An 18,294-nucleotide genomic window follows, 5' to 3' on the forward strand; every position below is an offset into this window, starting at 1 on the left:
GGCTTAGGGACGATCTTATTACATTATACAAATATATGAAGGGACTGTACAGAGATATTTCTAATGATCTTTGACACCTTAGGCCTGTGACACTGGGGCATCTTCTATGTCTGGAGGAAAGAAGGTTAAATCATAATCACAGACGCGGATTCTTTACTGTAAGAGCGGTGAGACTATGGAACTCCTCTGCATGATGTTGTAGTGGTTGATTCACTACAAAAGTTCAAGGAGGACCTCGATGCCCATCTTGAAAAATATAACATTACAGGTTATAAGTACTAGTTTCTGCAATGGGACGATGATCCAGAGAACGAGGCTGATTGCTGTATGGGGAGTCAGGAAGGAATTTTTCTCCTAATATAAGGCAATTAGCATCTGCCTCATGGGGTTTTTGCCTTCCTCTGGATTAACATGTTAGGCTATAGGATGAACTCTGTGGTTATAGGTCTACCTTCATAAAGAGAATCTGTCACCAAGTTTTTGCTATGTAATCTGAGAGCAGCAGCATTTAGGACTAGAGACCTTGATTCCAGCAATGTGTCACTTACTAAGCTGTGTTTTGCTGTTTCAATACAATTAGTGTTTTATCAGCAGCAGATTATCACAAGAGAAATAGTTGTCTTGTGACTTCTGGTCCAACCACGCCCCCACCACTAATTAGCAGCTCTCTGTCACTATACAATGTACACAGAAAGCAGCCAATCAGTGGTGTGGGCGGGGTTATACAGAGCTCAGCATTCCGAGCTCTGCTAGATCTACAGAAGAGAAAAATGTGATTCTATCACTCAGTAAAAGAAGTGACACATCTCTGGAATCAGGGTCTCAGTCCCTATATCATGCTGCTATCAGATTGCATAGCAAAATCCTGGTGAGATTGCCTTTAAGCATTATGAAACCATAAAAGTGTTTTTTAACTGCCTAGTTCATGCTCTTTTAAAAGCTATTATGAACTGATGTTCTGCCAAGAATCTGTGTGCCCCTCTCCCATACTCACAGAGAAAAGTGATCGGAACTGGGTTTTGATTACGGATTCTTTGTAGAGCATCAGCTCAAAGCAGATTCTAAAAGAGCATGAACTAGGCAGTTCAAAAAAACATTTTCAGCATGGTGTTTGAGAGAGAAAGAAGCAAAATAAGGTAGTAAAGTATATTACAAAGATTCTTAACTCTGCAGATGCTGATCAACCATTAAATAAAAATAAGCTTACTTACTTCTTTAAATGGATTCTCCGAGAAATGTAATAAAATAAATAACGTAAATAATACACATCTAAGTATTGAAATATTTTTTTAAATACCTTAATTTAGCAAAAAGGTATGCTTCATCTAGTGCACTATGTCAAGATTGCAAAGATGGCAACTGCCATTTATATCCTTGTGCAGCCCGTCCTAGATTTCAGAGAACACCGAGTAGGACAGGCTGCTCGAAGAACATCTGCTCGAGACAGAGGTCACGTCAGAGCAGCTTCCGGCCAGGCGTCTGTTCAGTCAACCTGACAGGACACTGAGCGGAGTGGACTAAAGGAGAAAATAGACGCCTTTCTTCAGATCCATCTCAGTCAGCCTGACAGTTTTAGTGTGTATGTCTCTAGCTCCATGCAGCCCGTCTTACTGCTTGTATTCTGAAATCTAGGACGGGCTGCACAATGATATACATTGCAGTTGCCATCTTTGAAATCTTGACTTGGTGCACTAGATAAAGCATATATTTTTGCTAAATAAAGGTATTTAGAAAACGTGTATTATTTATTTTATTACATTTTTACATTTCTCAGAGAACTCTTTTAAAGTTGACCTTTCACCAAATTTTACATGTTGAACCGGACGCACAATGTAATAGTGGCTGCAGAGCGGAATAAAACATTTTTGTTTTCAATTTGGTCTCTCTTTGGCAAAGATATTAGCAATCAAATTATTTGGAACCCAATGAGTTAACTTTAGTTAAGTCTAAATGGGTGATTTCACTGGGGGCATGCACTTTTTTTTCCCTGTATGAGTTGCTAATACCAACTTGGACTTAAGGAAAGCTAACTCATTAGGTGCCAAATACTTTGATTGCTATGGGCGGCACGGTGGCTCAGGGGTTAGCACTGCAGCCATGTGGCGCTGGGATCCTGGGTTCAATCCCACCAAGGACAACATCTGCAAGGAGTTTATATGTTCTCTCCGTGTTTGTGTGGCTTTCCTCCAGGTTCTCTGCTGTACACTCTGCCGGCTCCATGATGGGCTCTGGTCCCGTTGGAGCATATGTCTGAATTCTGTTTTGCGAGAGGGGGTTCAGACACAAACCCGATGGAGTAAAGCGCAATGTGAAAGCGCCCTTAGTGTGAGGTGACTTTTCTCGAAAAGTTTTACTGGCATGAATGCTGTTGGAGATTTGGAGATCCTCTTCTACTAGACTTTAGTGAGTCTATCTATTCTAGGAAATATTTCCTAGAATTTAGACCCACAACGAACCATGACTTTATGATCACATAGCTGGAGTAGTGCCATCACAGTTGGCCATTTTTTAATTGATATCGTTTTATTGTTTCATGATCATGACTTCACCACATGACCAATACGATTACAACAAACTTTGCTTTTGAACTTCCTCACTGTGGCCGAATGTGTCCGTCCTAATTGGTTTTTCTTCTCTTATCTACAGTACTTCTGTTTCAGGGACTTGGCATTTCACTTTATGATAACTGTTTTTACCATTCGACCTCCTCATTCCTCTTTCTTCAGTTTTAATTCACTCTCCGAGAACCTTTACCGCTATACGTTATCCATATTTCCTCTTGTATTTTGCTTTCACCGATGCAGACAAATCCTATACATTGCATTGAGTAATAACGGTGCTGCCGGAACGCACTTGCATTGTTCTCAAGGCGCTTCTGGCATTATAGCCAAATGTAAAAGAAAATCAGGACTGACTGAAAGTCTGACCCACTAGAGCACAAGCTTATATTTTTTTAGAAATTTATTACATACTAACTTTGCCGTTTTAAAAGTAATTTTCCCTCTTTTTATATCTTGTAGTGTTGAAACTGTCCCCATGAAAAAGTAAGCTTTTTATGCAATTTTTGTGTTCTTTTTTATTATTTTTGTATAATCTTTACAAAGGGACTATCTTGTATTTTGTGATACCTTTTGTGTCAGTCTGTGCTTATCTATGTTTTTTTTTATACCAGAATCACTAATTTTCAATAATATGCACGATGAAATAATATGATAATATTAACTCTATTTATTTTAATACAGTTTTGGATTTTTATTGCATGGCACTCTTTTAATTATCCTGTTATTGTCACACAGGATCACAAAGAAATAAATATCACATGTCACGTTCATTTTATTTTATTTTCCAAATTATTGATCTTTTTTTTTTTTCTTTACATGATACATCAATTTATTTTTTTTTCATGCAATTGTTTTATTACAGTATGGAAAATGGTAATAATGGTTATCATAATGAGTATTTGTATGGTATACGCAATCCTATTATGACAAGGTAAAACATTTTTTAAAGCATGCCTATCTGTTTATCATTCATTTTTATGCATGATATATTTTTTTTCTTGCATGACTTTTGGCTGTCCTGGTTGCACGGACATATAACATATATGTTTTCATTTTATTTGCTAATCTATAGAGTTCATTGCTAGCTGATGGTCTGGTCTAGCTTTTCGTTAAGAAATTTGCAAACTTTTTTTTATTTTTTAAGTAAACTATTAAAACAATAAAAAAAATTAATTAGCCATCGTTCAGATCGTCACGTTGCATGAAGTAATTGACTTCAACAATTTTGATTGCCAGGCAAGTATCTGAATTACACTTTTATTAAATGTAATCTGTCAGCAGGATTTGCTATGTAATCGGAGAGCAACATGATGTAGGGACTGAGAGCCTGATTCCAGCAATGTGTCACTTACTAGGCTGTGTGCTGTTGTTTCAATAAAATCAGTGTCTTATGAGCAGGAAATTATTACTACAGGACTAGGTGTATCGTGCCTCCTAGTCAACTGCTCTGTATTAACCCCGCTCTTACCACTAATTAGCAACTTTTTGTCAATGTATAGTGCACACAGCTGCCAATCAGGGGTGTGGGCGGGGTTATACATATCTCAGGATTCTGAGCTCTGCTAGATCTGCAGCAGAGAAAACAGGGATTGTATCAAAATGACAGCAAGCACACCAGCAATCGACATCTTTGGAATCAGGGTCTCTGTCCCTACATCATGCTGATTTCAGTTGAGGTAGCAAAAACCTACTGACAGATTCCCTTTGCTACACCTAAAAATCGGATAAATATATGATAAAACTAATATTCGAACAACATCAGATCACAGAGAAGCAGAAAAACAGTTAGGGAGCCCCCTGGATATAAATGTAACCCAGCAATACATAGATCTGCCACTAGAAGCATAAGACTACAAGTGCATCACCCAATGCCAATGCGGATAGGAAGGCTATATATATATATATATATGTGTACAGTACAGATCAAAAGTTTGGACACACCTTCTCATTTAAAGAGTTTTCTGTATTTTCATTACTTTGAAAATTGTACATTCACACTGAAGGCATCAAAACTATGAATTAACACATGTGGAATTATATACTTAGCAAAAAAAGTGTGAAACAACTGAAAATATGTCTTATATTCCAGGTTCTTCAAAGTAGCCACCTTTTGCTTTGATGACTGCTTTGCACACTCTTGGCATTCTCTTGATGAGCTTCAAGAGGTAGTCACCAGAAATGGTTTTCACTTCACAGGTGTGCCCTGTCCGGTTTAATAAGTGGGATTTCTTGCTTTATAAATGGGGTTGGGACCATCAGTTGTGTTGTGCAGAAGTCAGGTGGATACACAGATGATAGTTGTCACGCTGTCTCTGTATACTGGAGGTAGGGGGCCTAAGCTGACCCTAAGCTGGGGCCCTGACTAATCCCTCAACCTGGAGGTACTGTTAAAGGTACAGAGGTCCAGGCCGCCAGCGTAACCCCTACCTCCTGAAGATCCCTGCACCTCAGTAATCTAGTCCTGAGAAGGACCCCGATCACAACCAAAGGGAACAAGAAATAATATGCCCAAACACAGTATTTAGACGAACGAGACAGTACAAGGGAAAAACCAAAACCACCTTGCATACAAACAACTTCTCAACTACAACAGAGGGAAAACCAACGGGAAAGGAGATAAATGATAAAGCGAGGAAAGGGAAAAAACACTTCCAAATACACTTATCTCAGCAACTCCAAACACCACGATCCGCTCTGTCAGTCTGAATGAAATGCTTTCACCGACACCTCCCAAACAGACCAGCAGGTATATGAAGGAGTCTCACTACAGAAGTATTGATTGCAGCTGGGCGAGGCTGGACCTCATCTAGCCCAGAGAGAGAGAGAATTAACTCCCTCACTGCCGAGAAACACAAAGCACCAACAAGTCAGCTGCGAGAAGTCAGGCTGTGTACTCGTGATGATCTTCGTGGCAACACACCCGTGACAGTACCCCCCCTTCTACGAGGGGCCTCCGGACCCTCAGGGCCAGGTTTATCCGGGTGAGTCGTGTGGAAGGCCCGAACTAATCGGTCTGCGTTAATATCCGACGCAGGAACCCACATCCTCTCCTCAGGACCATACCCCTTCCAATGAACCAGGTACTGAAGGGACCGGCGATTAAAGCGTGAATCAATGACCCTCGATACCTGGAACTCCAAGTTACCATTGACAACCACTGGAGGGGGAGGTAAAAGTGACGGTACCACCGGCGCCACATACCTCTTAAGCAATGATCTGTGAAACACGTTGTGAATTTTAAACGTAGGGGGGAGGTCAAGACGGAATGCCACCGGATTAATAATAGAACTGATTCTGTACGGCCCGATGAACCTGGGACCCAGTTTACAGGAGGGAACCTTAAGCTTTATATTCCTGGTAGACAACCATACCCGATCGTTCACACTTAGGTCCGGACCAGACACTCTCCTCCTATCAGCCATACGTTTGTATCGGTTCCCCATAGTATTCAGATTCTTCAGCACCCCTCTCCATACTGAAGCGAGTGATGAGGAAAATCGTTCCTCCTCAGGAACCCCCGAAGAGCCCCCCCCACTGAAAGTACAAAACTGGGGGTGAAAACCATATGCCCCAAAAAACGGGGACTTACCAGTGGACTCGCTCCGCCTATTATTAAGAGCAAACTCTGCCAGAGGTAAGAAAGAAGCCCAGTCCTCCTGGTTCTCTGACACAAAACACCGGAGATATGTCTCCAAGCTCTGGTTCATTCGTTCCGTCTGACCATTGGTCTGAGGATGAAAAGCCGATGAGAATGACAACTGCATCCCCCGCCGTGCACAAAACGCCTTCCAGAACTTAGACACAAACTGAGACCCCCGATCAGACACCACCTCGGAGGGTACCCCGTGAAGCCTCACAATCTCCCCAATGAACACCTGCGCAAGAGTTTTAGCATTAGGGAGAGCCGGAAGAGCGATAAAATGTGCCATCTTGCTGAACCTGTCCACTACAACGAGTATGACCGTTTTACCCGAAGACGGAGGGAGGTCCGTAATAAAGTCCATAGACAGATGAGTCCAAGGACGCTCCGGGATCTTCAAAGGTAAGAGGGCCCCAGACGGACGGGTATGTGAGGTCTTAGAGCGCGCACAAACCCCACAGGACGCGACAAAAGTTACCACCTCCTTATGTAAATTAGGCCACCAAAACCGACGTGAGAGGAGATCCACAGTTGCTTTACTCCCCGGGTGTCCTGCAAAAACTGAGTTATGGTGTGCCTCGATCACCTTTTGTCGCAACTGATCTGGAACAAACAATCTCCCTGGAGGTCCAACAGGGGCGTCCCCCTGAGCCTCCAATACCTCCTCCTCCAGCTCAGAGCATACTGCCGAAACCACCACCCCCTCCTGAAGGATAGGAATCGGGTCGTCCGTATTCCCGGCCCCCGGGAAACTACGAGATAAGGCATCCGCCTTTACATTTTTTGACCCAGGACGATATGTAACGACAAAATTAAACCTGGTAAAAAACAATGACCACCTAGCTTGTCTGGGATTCAGACGTTTCGCGGACTCCAGATATAGCAGGTTCTTGTGATCGGTGATGACGGTGACCGGATGAACTGCCCCCTCCAGAAAATGGCGCCACTCCTCAAAAGCTAACTTAATGGCCAAGAGTTCCCTATTGCCGACATCGTAATTCCTCTCAGCGGACGACAATTTTTTAGAGAAAAAGGCGCACGGATGCCACTTACCAGGGGACGAACCCTGTGACAATACTGCTCCCACCCCTACCTCGGAAGCGTCTACCTCTACAATGAATGGCTGAGACGCATCAGGTTGAATGAGTATGGGCGCCGAGGCAAAACATTTTTTCAAAGAGGAGAATGCTTGACAAGCCTTGTCAGACCACCTAGAAAAATCCGTCCCCTTTTTAGTCATGTCAGTGAGAGGCTTAACCATGGACGAGAAATTACGAATGAACTTTCGGTAATAATTAGCAAACCCCAGGAAACGTTGTAGTGCCTTAAGATTCTCTGGCCGATCCCACTCAAGAACTGCCCGCACTTTCCCAGGGTCCATACGAAAACCGGACGCTGAAACCAGGAAGCCTAAAAACTGGAGTTCCTGTACGGCGAACACACACTTTTCCCACTTGGCATACAGTTTATTATCCCGCAAGATCTGTAACACCTGCCTAACGTGCTCCTGATGAGACACCAGATCCGGCGAGTAAATTAGGATATCATCCAGATATATGACAACAAACTGTCCCACCAAGCGGCGAAAAATGTCATTAACAAAGTGTTGGAACACCGCCGGGGCATTAGTCAGACCGAATGGCATGACAAGGTTCTCATAATGCCCCTCCGGAGTGTTAAACGCCGTCTTCCACTCATCCCCCTCCTTCATCCTAATCAGATTGTACGCCCCCCTGAGATCCAACTTAGAAAACCATTTGGCGCCCACGATCTGATTAAAGAGATCGGGAATAAGTGGGAGCGGATACGGATCTCGGACCGTAATCCGATTAAGTTCACGGAAATCCAGGCAAGGGCGTAGGCCTCCATCTTTCTTCTTAACAAAGAAGAACCCCGCAGCCACCGGTGAAGATGAAGGTCTAATATGCCCCTTAGCCAGACTTTCTGAGATATAATCCTTCATGGCCTGCCTCTCAGGACCAGAAAGGTTATACAACCTAGCTTTAGGTAACTTGGCCTCAGGGAGCAGTTTTACAGAACAGTCATACACGCGATGAGGAGGTAGTTCCTGACACCCTTTCTCCGAGAATACATCCTCAAAGTCCGCCAGAAATGGAGGTAAGACCCAAGGAGTAACCGCACCAATGACCGTGTTCATGCAGTTTTTATTACAGAATTTACTCCATTGGCTTATCTCCCTGGTTTGCCAATTAATAACCGGGTTATGCTTAGCTAACCAAGGAAGGCCCAACACAATAGGAGTGGGAAGACCCTCCAACACATAGCAAGACAACAGTTCTTTATGTATTGCCCCCACTTGAAGTTTTACGTCATGCACAACTTGCAAAAAACTTCCCTGCCCGAGAGGCCTGGCATCGATCGAGAATATGGGGATGGGTTTAGCCAACTCACTCAACCGCATACCTTGAACCCGGGCAAACCGAGCATCAACCAGATTAGCCCCGGCCCCACTATCCAGAAGAACAGATATCCTCTCAGTTCTCGTACCCACCACCACCTCCGCCGGTACGAGAAACTGAGACGAACCTAGGGACGAAATACCTACTCCCAGATTGCCGTCCACCACACAACCTGGGATCAACAGTTTTCCGACGACTCTTCACTCTGCAAGGGACGGGATGGACACCCCCCAATAAAATGTCCCTTTCTCCCACAGAAGAAACACCTTCCTGCCTTATGGCGCACCACCGGTCCCCTCCCCCGAAATGATGTCCCTCCTAATTGCATAGGCTCCTCTGGACTGACCAGGGGAACCACCATATGAGGGGACCTTGTAGGAGGTGGAGTCATCACAGGGGGTAGAGTTATCCCGCACCTCTCCCGAAGCCGTCTGTCCACGCGAATAGCGAGGGCCATAGCGGCTTCCAGAGACACGGGAGAGTCATACTGTGCCAACACATCCTGTAATTTGTCGGATAAACCATGATAAAACTGGCTCCTAAGAGCCGGGTCATTCCACTGGGTGTCCGTGGCCCACCTACGGAACTCCGAACAGAATTCCTCCGCCGGACGATCTCCCTGCTGGATCCTACGTAACTTAGACTCAGCAAGGGAGATCCGATCTGGGTCATCATATACGAGTCCCAGGGCAGCGAAAAACCTATCCACTGACTGGAGAGCCGGGGAACCCGGGGGAAGAGAGAACGCCCAAGATTGAGGGTCCCCTTGTAGGAGCGAGATGACAATTCCCACCCTTTGTTCTTCACTCCCCGATGACCGAGGCCGCAGCCGAAAGTACAATTTACATGCCTCCCGGAAAACAAAAAACTTGTCCCGCCCCCCAGTGAACCTATCAGGGAGAGCTACTTTAGGTTCTGGTCCGGCTTGCTCCTGAGGATGCCAAACCTTGGACCTAACGTCCGCCAGCTCCATGGACAAACTCTGCAATTGCCGAGCTAGACCGGCTACTGGATCCATAGTAGCTGGAGAAAAACTAAGTGGGTCGGTGAAAATGTCACGCTGTCTCTGTATACTGGAGGTAGGGGGCCTAAGCTGACCCTAAGCTGGGGCCCTGACTAATCCCTCAACCTGGAGGTACTGTTAAAGGTACAGAGGTCCAGGCCGCCAGCGTAACCCCTACCTCCTGAAGATCCCTGCACCTCAGTAATCTAGTCCTGAGAAGGACCCCGATCACAACCAAAGGGAACAAGAAATAATATGCCCAAACACAGTATTTAGACGAACGAGACAGTACAAGGGAAAAACCAAAACCACCTTGCATACAAACAACTTCTCAACTACAACAGAGGGAAAACCAACGGGAAAGGAGATAAATGATAAAGCGAGGAAAGGGAAAAAACACTTCCAAATACACTTATCTCAGCAACTCCAAACACCACGATCGGCTCTGTCAGTCTGAATGAAATGCTTTCACCGACACCTCCCAAACAGACCAGCAGGTATATGAAGGAGTCTCACTACAGAAGTATTGATTGCAGCTGGGCGAGGCTGGACCTCAACTAGCCCAGAGAGAGAGAGAGAATTAACTCCCTCACTGCCGAGAAACACAAAGCACCAACAAGTCAGCTGCGAGAAGTCAGGCTGTGTACTCGTGATGATCTTCGTGGCAACACACCCGTGACAATAGTCCTACTGAATAGACTGTTAGAATTTGTATTATGGCAAGAAAAAAGGAGCTAAGTAAAGAAAAACGAGTGGCCATCATTACTTTAAGAAATGAAGGTCAGTCAGTCCGAAAAATTGGGAAAACTTTGAAAGTGTCCCCAAGTGCAGTTGCAAAAACCATCAAGCGCTACAAAGAAACTGGCTCACATGAGGACCACCCCAGGAAAGGAAGACCAAGAGTCACCTCTGCTTCTGAGGATAAGTTTATCCGAGTCACCAGCCTCAGAAATAGCAGGTTAACAGCAGCTCAGATTAGAGACCAGGTCAATGCCACACAGAGTTCTAGCAGCAGACACATCTCTACAACAACTGTTAAGAGGAGACTTTGTGCAGCAGGCCTTCATGGTAAAATAGCTGCTAGGAAACCACTGCTAAGGACAGGCAACAAGCAGAAGAGACTTGTTTGGGCTAAAGAACACAAGGAATGGACATTAGACCAGTGGAAATCTGTGCTTTGGTCTGATGAGTCCAAATTTGAGATCTTTGGTTCCAACCACCGTGTCTCTGTGCGACGCAGAAAAGGTGAACGGATGGACTCTACATGCCTGGTTCCCACCGTGAAGCATGGAGGAGGAGGTGTGATGGTGTGGGGGTGATTTTCTGGTGAAACTGTTGGGGATTTATTCAAAATTGAAGGCATACTGAACCAGCATGTCTACCACAGCATCTTGCAGCGGCATGCTATTCCATCCGGTTTGCGTTTAGTTGGACCATCATTTAGTTTTCAACAGGACAATGACCTCAAACACACCTCCAGGCTGTGTAAGGGCTATTTGACCAAGAAGGGGAGTGATGGGGTGCTACGCCAGATGACCTGGCCTCCACAGTCACCAGACCTGAACCCAATCGAGATGGTTTGGGGTGAGCTGGACCGCAGAGTGAAGGCAAAGGGGCCAACAAGTGCTAAGCATCTCTGGGAACTCCTTCAAGATTGTTGGAAGACCATTTCCGGTGACTACCTCTTGAAGCTCATCAAGAGAATGCCAAGAGTGTGCAAAGCAGTCATCAAAGCAAAAGGTGGCTACTTTGAAGAACCTAGAATATAAGACATATTTTCAGTTGTTTCACACTTTTTTGTTAATTATATAATTCCACATGTGTTAATTCACAGTTTTGATGCCTTTGTGAGAAGGTGTGTCCAAACTTTTGGTCTGTACTGTGTGTATATATATATATATATATATATATATATATATATATATATGTGTGTATGTATATGTATGTATATATATATATATATATATATATATATATATATATATATATACATATACATATACATGCACAATGGTTTATATGGAACAATAGACAAGGTCCAATTCAATAAATGTAATTGGACTTGCATGGTAAGCCTACCAATTAGGGTGATTTAAGAAGAGCGATGAAGACCAAAAAACCTCAAGGTAAACATGTAGACATATATCACCAAGTAGTGAAAAGAAAATAAACCAAAGTACATCAGACGAAAATCAGGGAAAATCCAGCGAAACCCATATGTTTATTAATAAAGCAGTTTTTTTCTAATTAAGTTACTTGCCTGCACATCTTTTTCTACTTGTTTTCTATACTTATTTTTGTTGTGCTTTACAATACAATTGGACACCACCCAAATAAAGAAGTGTTTGGGTTGTTTTTTTTCAGTGTGGTAACCTATGCAACTGTATGGCACATAGTTTTGTATATTGGTGCTTTATGTTCATTGCATATCTATTGTGATTTCCCTGTACATGCACTGAACATAGAGTTTAAACGCAATGTGAACAGAGTCACAATGATATTTGCATGTTTAAGCAAATTGCAAATGTTGAAAATAGGAACTGTGCAGTTGTCATGTAAAAGTGCTGTGAGTTGGGCTGATCTACTATTCTGTTTTGTTTTTAAGAAGGTCTTATTACTTAGTGCATGGCTGTTGTTGGCTATAGATAAATGAAGCATGAGCATCTAAATAACTATTGTCCATTAGTTTGCTTGACTCTTTACTTGTCTGAATTATATTAGAAATAAGATCATATGTTTTTCCTTTTCCTGCAATTTGTTGGAAAAACATATCAATTGTTGCAAGTTGTTATGCTGAAAAAATAAATTAACAAATTTCTTAATTACTTTATGATAATCTGTTGAATTCCTCTACAGCGCTACCACAGGAGAAAATAAGCATTACACTGTGGTCAATAAATTCAATTTCTGTCCTATGTACCAAGTCCTCCAGCCAAGAGCTTCTCTCATCTGTGGATAGTAAATGAGATATCTTAAAGTGTTACTTAACTTTGGAACATATTTGAATACTTTGTAGGCTTTCAGATTTGCTGCAGCTCGGTGGGGGTCCAAGTTATGAGACCCCCACCAATCACTGAAAAGACTGCTCAGAAGTAGGCAGCTTATGAGTCAGAAATACACGGTTTTACCTGAGCGCACAGAGTGGAGTACAAGCACAACAGAAACTTTATGGGTCCGTACTCTGCTCAGTGCATGTTTTCCGGCAGGATCTGAGTGCTTCTGCCTCCTGAGCTTGGCACTTCTGAGCAATCTTTTGAGTGATCGGTGGTGTCTCAGGTCCTGGACAGCCACCGATCTGCACGGAATTTAAGGGTCTACAAACATAAAAATATGCTCCAAAGCAAAGAAGACCCCTTCCATTAACTGAGAATACTAATAGCTTATTTGGTAATGGGTTTTCTAAACCAGACAACCCCTTTACATGTGCCTTGAGCTACTTCTATATGGTCTTGATGCTTTGCGAACAGCCTTTGCCAGCTTTTGTGTATAATATAAAACTGCATGATTTTAATTTTGCAGCATAAAACGATGTTGAATGTTCCTAAATAAATGCTGGCTTACACCTGGTGACACTTTAATTTTTTTCATACTACGTTCCTTGAATTTTCTACTTGAATAGCCTATCTTCATTTGACACTGTGAGTAGATTCCCTCGAGCTTCTGCCCCACCACGTCAAGATGATTGATGAATCCTATCCAGTTGTATGAGATTGTCGAGGTATCATATCTGTTCTCTGTAGCTTGACTCTTGTCCATCATGGCTCAAGTTTTTGCCTCTATCCGTTACTAAGTTCTGTACATTTCTATTACTTGGTTTCTTCCCAGCTTTCTAACACTGGTGCTTCTGCAACAATCCACATAATTATTCTCAACAATAAAAGTCATACGTAGACATCCACAAGAAAATGCCTGAATTCTGGGGGCCCCACCGCTCAGAACCTCACTGATTGACAAGAATGGAAGCCCCGAATGCCCACTCTACAATTCCCCTAAGTTTTCTAGGATTTTTTTAACAGTCCTGTAGTAGGGAATAAGTTAAAAATTTAGAAACAAGCATTACTTACCCTAAAGATCCCCGTCATTGTAGTGCAGCTACACCTGTGATCTCTGTCAACACCGGACATGATGACTTCCCATGTCAGTAATTTGAGCGTTGCACGCAATCACTGACCTCAGTAGTCAAGTGTCATACATTAAAAGTCACCACTGAAGCCAGTGATTGGCTGCAGTGGTCAAATGAATGATGTATGGGAAATTACAACCGCCAGTAGTGGCGGAGACCACTGAAATTGCAGTACTTGAGTGGTGGGGAATTCAAGGGGTAAGAATGCTAATTTCTTTGTTATGGATTATTCCCTACACCTGGGCAAATGTGTAAGAAAATCCTGCAACAATTTTAACCCAAAGAAATAAATTACCCAGAATAAACCTTCTCACATAGGTAAAATGGAAATGGGCCTTGCAGGGAACATGCATAATTCCCATGGCCGTTCCCAAGATTTGTTTTAATTGCCCATTCTACATTACTGAACTGTAAGTGTTGAGAATAGTTATGTTCTTTAAAAATAATGGTGTGCTTGGGATAAATGTCATCTTTTCAATATTTGTGTCAATGCTATCTTTATAAAAAAAATAGACATTTTAATGACTTCTAATTGGATAATTGACTTTTAGTTCTGGTGAAATCAGCTGATTTGTCTGTTTTGGGCTTTGTCATGTCTAAGCTATTTATTGTTTTGTTTTATGTCGCATCTTAAAGGCTACTGACATTGTCTGTGAATTCAGGGGTCATGGTATAATTAAATGATTGTTTATGTAGCTGAAATATGGTTTAAAAGGTATTTGGTAGTGAATACATCAAGATTAGATAAGTGAAATTGTAGTTTAAAGGTTAATTGTAATGTTTTTAATTAAAAATTATATACATGAATGTTATCATGTTTTTTTAGTTTATAAAGTTTTATTGGAAATCATTAATTAAATTAAAGGACTAAATATTCATAAATTCAAAAAAGAGAATTAATGTCATACGAAATGCATACTTCTCTGAAAAAGTTAGAAATTAAAGAAAAGAAATTCAAAGTAGAGGTTTTATACCTTTCGAAAATGTTTTGCACCAAAACTTTGATGCTGGCACTAGACGGCTTCATTTAGAAAAATCGTACTTTTACCCAACTGATACCAAAGTTGGAACGTAGGTTGGGAAAATATGAGAAAAGTGCCTATTCGTTCACGATTTTGTCATATCAAGGCCGGGTTCAGACAAGCGTATGAAAATTAGTCAACGTTTTTGGGATTTTCATCCATATTCCATCCATGTGTCTGTTTTTTACATCCGTGTGGCATCCGTATTTCTGCATCAACAGTTTAAAATATACAAGATCAAATACAGTTTCCTAGGTTATTAATTGCAATCTATCTGTAAAAATCTGATGTTATACAGATGATCCATATGGTATCAGCCGAATAGGTGAGTCTCATACAAAATACGGAAGAGAATAGTGCATGCCGTGATTTTATTTTCACACAGACACTCGGTCCACGTGAGAAAACTGTTATCTGAAGAACGCAATTGAGTAACATTCAACAGTCCAAACAATAGCCGTCACTCATATCTTCTTAAAAGAATTGCTTTATTGATCAAGTAGTATAAAAGGCACAAAAAATGGTTGAACACAACAGCAAAAAATGTAAAAAAAAAGGCAGAAAAGAAATATCCGCTGAGCCCACAGGCAACATGTTTCAGATCTACATGGTCCTTTGTCAAGCATGTAGGTCAGAAACATGTTGCCTGGGAGCGCATTGGATATTTCCTTTCTGCCTTTTTAATTTTTTGCTGTTGTGTTCAACCATTTTTTGTGCCTTTTAGACTACTGGATCAATAAAGCAATTCTTTTAAGAAAATGTTTGTTTGCACTGTTGTTATTACTGGAGTATTTTGTGATGCACCCAGACAGATGAGTTGATTTTGCTCCTCTTTCACAATTGAATTACATTAGTCAGTGCGCTGTTCGATCGTTTCACGGACCACACACATCCATATAATACACTGGTCTGAACCACCCCTAATCCTGTGCAACCAACTTTATGCTCACTGACTACATAGAACAGCTCAACATAGATTTCGATTAAGTGGAGAGTTATTTTAAGGTCTTGGAGAAGCAGCTTAGAATTAGACTACGGCAGGATTTCTGCGTAAATATTCTGTAAGAATTTCTGTAAAAATTAGAAATACGTAAAAGAAAAAAAACACATTAAATTATATCTTCCTTTGTTCATTTCAGTGCTATGGAACAGTGGTAGAAAACAATGGAGATTATGGTAAGTAAAGTCAATTAAGAACTGACCAAATGTCCGGATAATACAGGTTACGCTTCAGCATAAATAACACATCTAAAGATATGAGTGTGAGTTAATAAATGGAGTATAGACATGAGGATGAAAAGCTGCAAAAAAACTGTTGCAAGTCAGAAACATAGAAAACATACAGTACATGGGTAAATTTCATAGAAAGACTGATAAAATCACCGGAGAGGAACATTCCAAGAAAACTACCAGATGACAATGGAAAGCCCCTACACATATCGCCTTGGGCCTCTTTTCTGAAATTTCTAAAATATTGAGAATAATTGTAAATTCATCATCCAGATTGATAAAGAATTAACAAGAATATAATGAAATTATCCAAAAGGTAGCAACAGGTTTTAAGGTTTTTCTTTGGCCAGAACATATGGTTGTGCTCAAAAGTTTACATACCCCGGCATCATTTTTCCTTTCTTGACCTTGTTTCAGAGAATATGAATGATAACAAAAAAACGTTTTCTCCACTCATGGTTATTGGTTGGGTGAAGCCATTTATTGTCAAACTACTGTTGCTCTTTTTAAATCTTATTGACAACCAAAAACATCCAAATGACCCTGATCAAAAGTTCACATACCCCAATTCTTAATACCGTGTATTGCCCCCTCTAACATCAATGACAGCTTGAAGTCTTTTGTGGTAGTTGTGGATGAGGTTCTTTATTTTCTCAGATGGTAAAGCTGCCCATTATTCTTGGCAAAAAGCCTCCAGTTCCTGTAAATTCCTGGGCTGTCTATCATGAACTGCGCGCTTGAGATCTCCCTGTAGTGGCTCAATGATATTGAGGTCAGGAGATTGAGATGGCCACTCCAGAACCTTCAATGACAGGTCGACTTAGCCTTGTGTTTTGGATCTTTGTCATGCTGGAACGTCCAAGTATGTCCCATGCGCAGCTTCCGGGCTGATGAGTGCAAATTTGCCTCCAGTATTTGCTAATAATGTGCTACATTCATCTTTCCTTCAACTTTTACCAAGTTTCTTGTGCCTTTGTAGCTCACACTTCCCCAAAATATCAGCGATCCACCTCCGTGCTTTACTGTAGGAATGGTGTTCCTTTCATCATAGGCCTTGTTGACCTCTCTCCAAATGTAACGTTTATGGTTGTGGCCAAAAAGTTAAATTTTGGTCTCATCACTCCAAATTACCTTGTTCCAGAAGTTTTGAGGCTTGTCTCTGTGCTGTTTGGTGTATTGTAGGCGAGATACTTTGTGGCATTTGCGCAGTAATAGCTTTCTTCTGGCGACTCGACCATGCAGCCCAGTTTTCTTCAAGTGCCTCCTTATTGTGCATCTTGAAACAGCCACGCTAGTTTTCAGAGAGTCCTGAATTTCAGATGATGTTATCTGTAGGTTTTTCTTTGCATCCCGAACAAATTTCCTGGCAGTTGTGGTTGAAATTTTTCTTAGTCTACCTGACCATGGTTTGGTTTTTACAGAGCCCCTGATTTTCCATTTGTTAATCACAGTTTGAACGCTGCTGACTGGCATTATCAATTCCTTGGATATTTTTTTGTATCCCTTTCCTGTGTTATACAGTTCAACTACCTTTTCCCATAGATCCGTTGACAATCCTTTTGCTTCCTCCATGACTCACAATCCAGAAACGTCAGTGGCTGGATGAAAGATGCAAGAGTCTGTCTGGATCCCAGAAACTCACTCAGCTTTTATACACACACACGGATTACAAGCAAACAGGTCACAGGTGGGGATGTTACCTTTAGTAGCCTTTCAAACCCATTTGTGTCAAATTCTGTGCATGTTATCAGGCCCCAATCAGCAGGGTATGTGAACTTTTAATCAGGGTCATTTGGATGTTTTTGGTTGTCATTAAGATTTAAAAAGAGAAAACACAGTAGTTTGACAATAATCTTACTAATAATCATGAGTGGAGAAAAAGTTTTTTGTTATCATTCATATTTTTTGAAACAAGGCCAAGAAAGGAAAAATTCTGCCGGGGTATGTAAACTTTTGAGCACAACTGTACATTTCTATATGACTGCAGATTGCTAAATCCTGACTGTGCGGTAGAACATTGAGAAAAGCCGGAAAAGTTGCTAATCGGCATGTGGCCTCCACAAGTATGTAACTCACACACTTGCAGTCACATGATGATCGCTTGAGCAGATAATAGAGGGGAATCCTGACAGTATGTACAGTGCCTTTAAAATGTATTCATACCCTGTGAAGTAGTAAATATTTGTGAAGTGTAAAGGAAATGATATAAGGTTTTCTAAATATTTTAAAACTATAAATCTGAAAATTGTGGCATGCTTTTGTATTCAGCCCCCCTGAGCATCTCCTTCCACATTT

General features: G+C 41.7%; 1 protein-coding gene across 8 annotated transcripts in view; it reads left to right on the forward strand.

The window, feature by feature from the left end:
• Positions 1-18,294, forward strand: part of PROM1 (prominin 1) — a 239,284-nt gene that overhangs the window by 209,930 nt on the left and 11,060 nt on the right. For 3 of the 8 annotated variants that reach the window (XR_012250681.1, XR_012250683.1, XR_012250682.1), the window contains 4 exons: positions 3,021-3,044; positions 3,424-3,492; positions 13,244-13,342; positions 15,909-15,945. Coding sequence is in view for 4 of the 8 variants with exons in the window: in XM_073647207.1 (XP_073503308.1) it covers positions 3,021-3,044; positions 3,424-3,492; positions 15,909-15,927 (112 nt within the window). In the remaining 4 variants the exon portion in view is untranslated. Of the gene's footprint in view, positions 1-2,646; positions 2,988-3,020; positions 3,045-3,423; positions 3,493-13,243; positions 13,343-15,908; positions 15,946-18,294 lie in introns of those variants that run through there. The other 5 variants (XR_012250684.1, XM_073647207.1, XM_073647219.1 and 2 more) reach the window with 5 other exon arrangements.

The sequence above is a fragment of the Phyllobates terribilis genome, unplaced genomic scaffold (assembly GCF_046119375.1).
Source record: "Phyllobates terribilis strain yellow unplaced genomic scaffold, ASM4611937v1 Scaffold_1__5_contigs__length_1240528914, whole genome shotgun sequence".
NCBI classification, from domain to species: Eukaryota; Metazoa; Chordata; class Amphibia; order Anura; family Dendrobatidae; genus Phyllobates; species Phyllobates terribilis.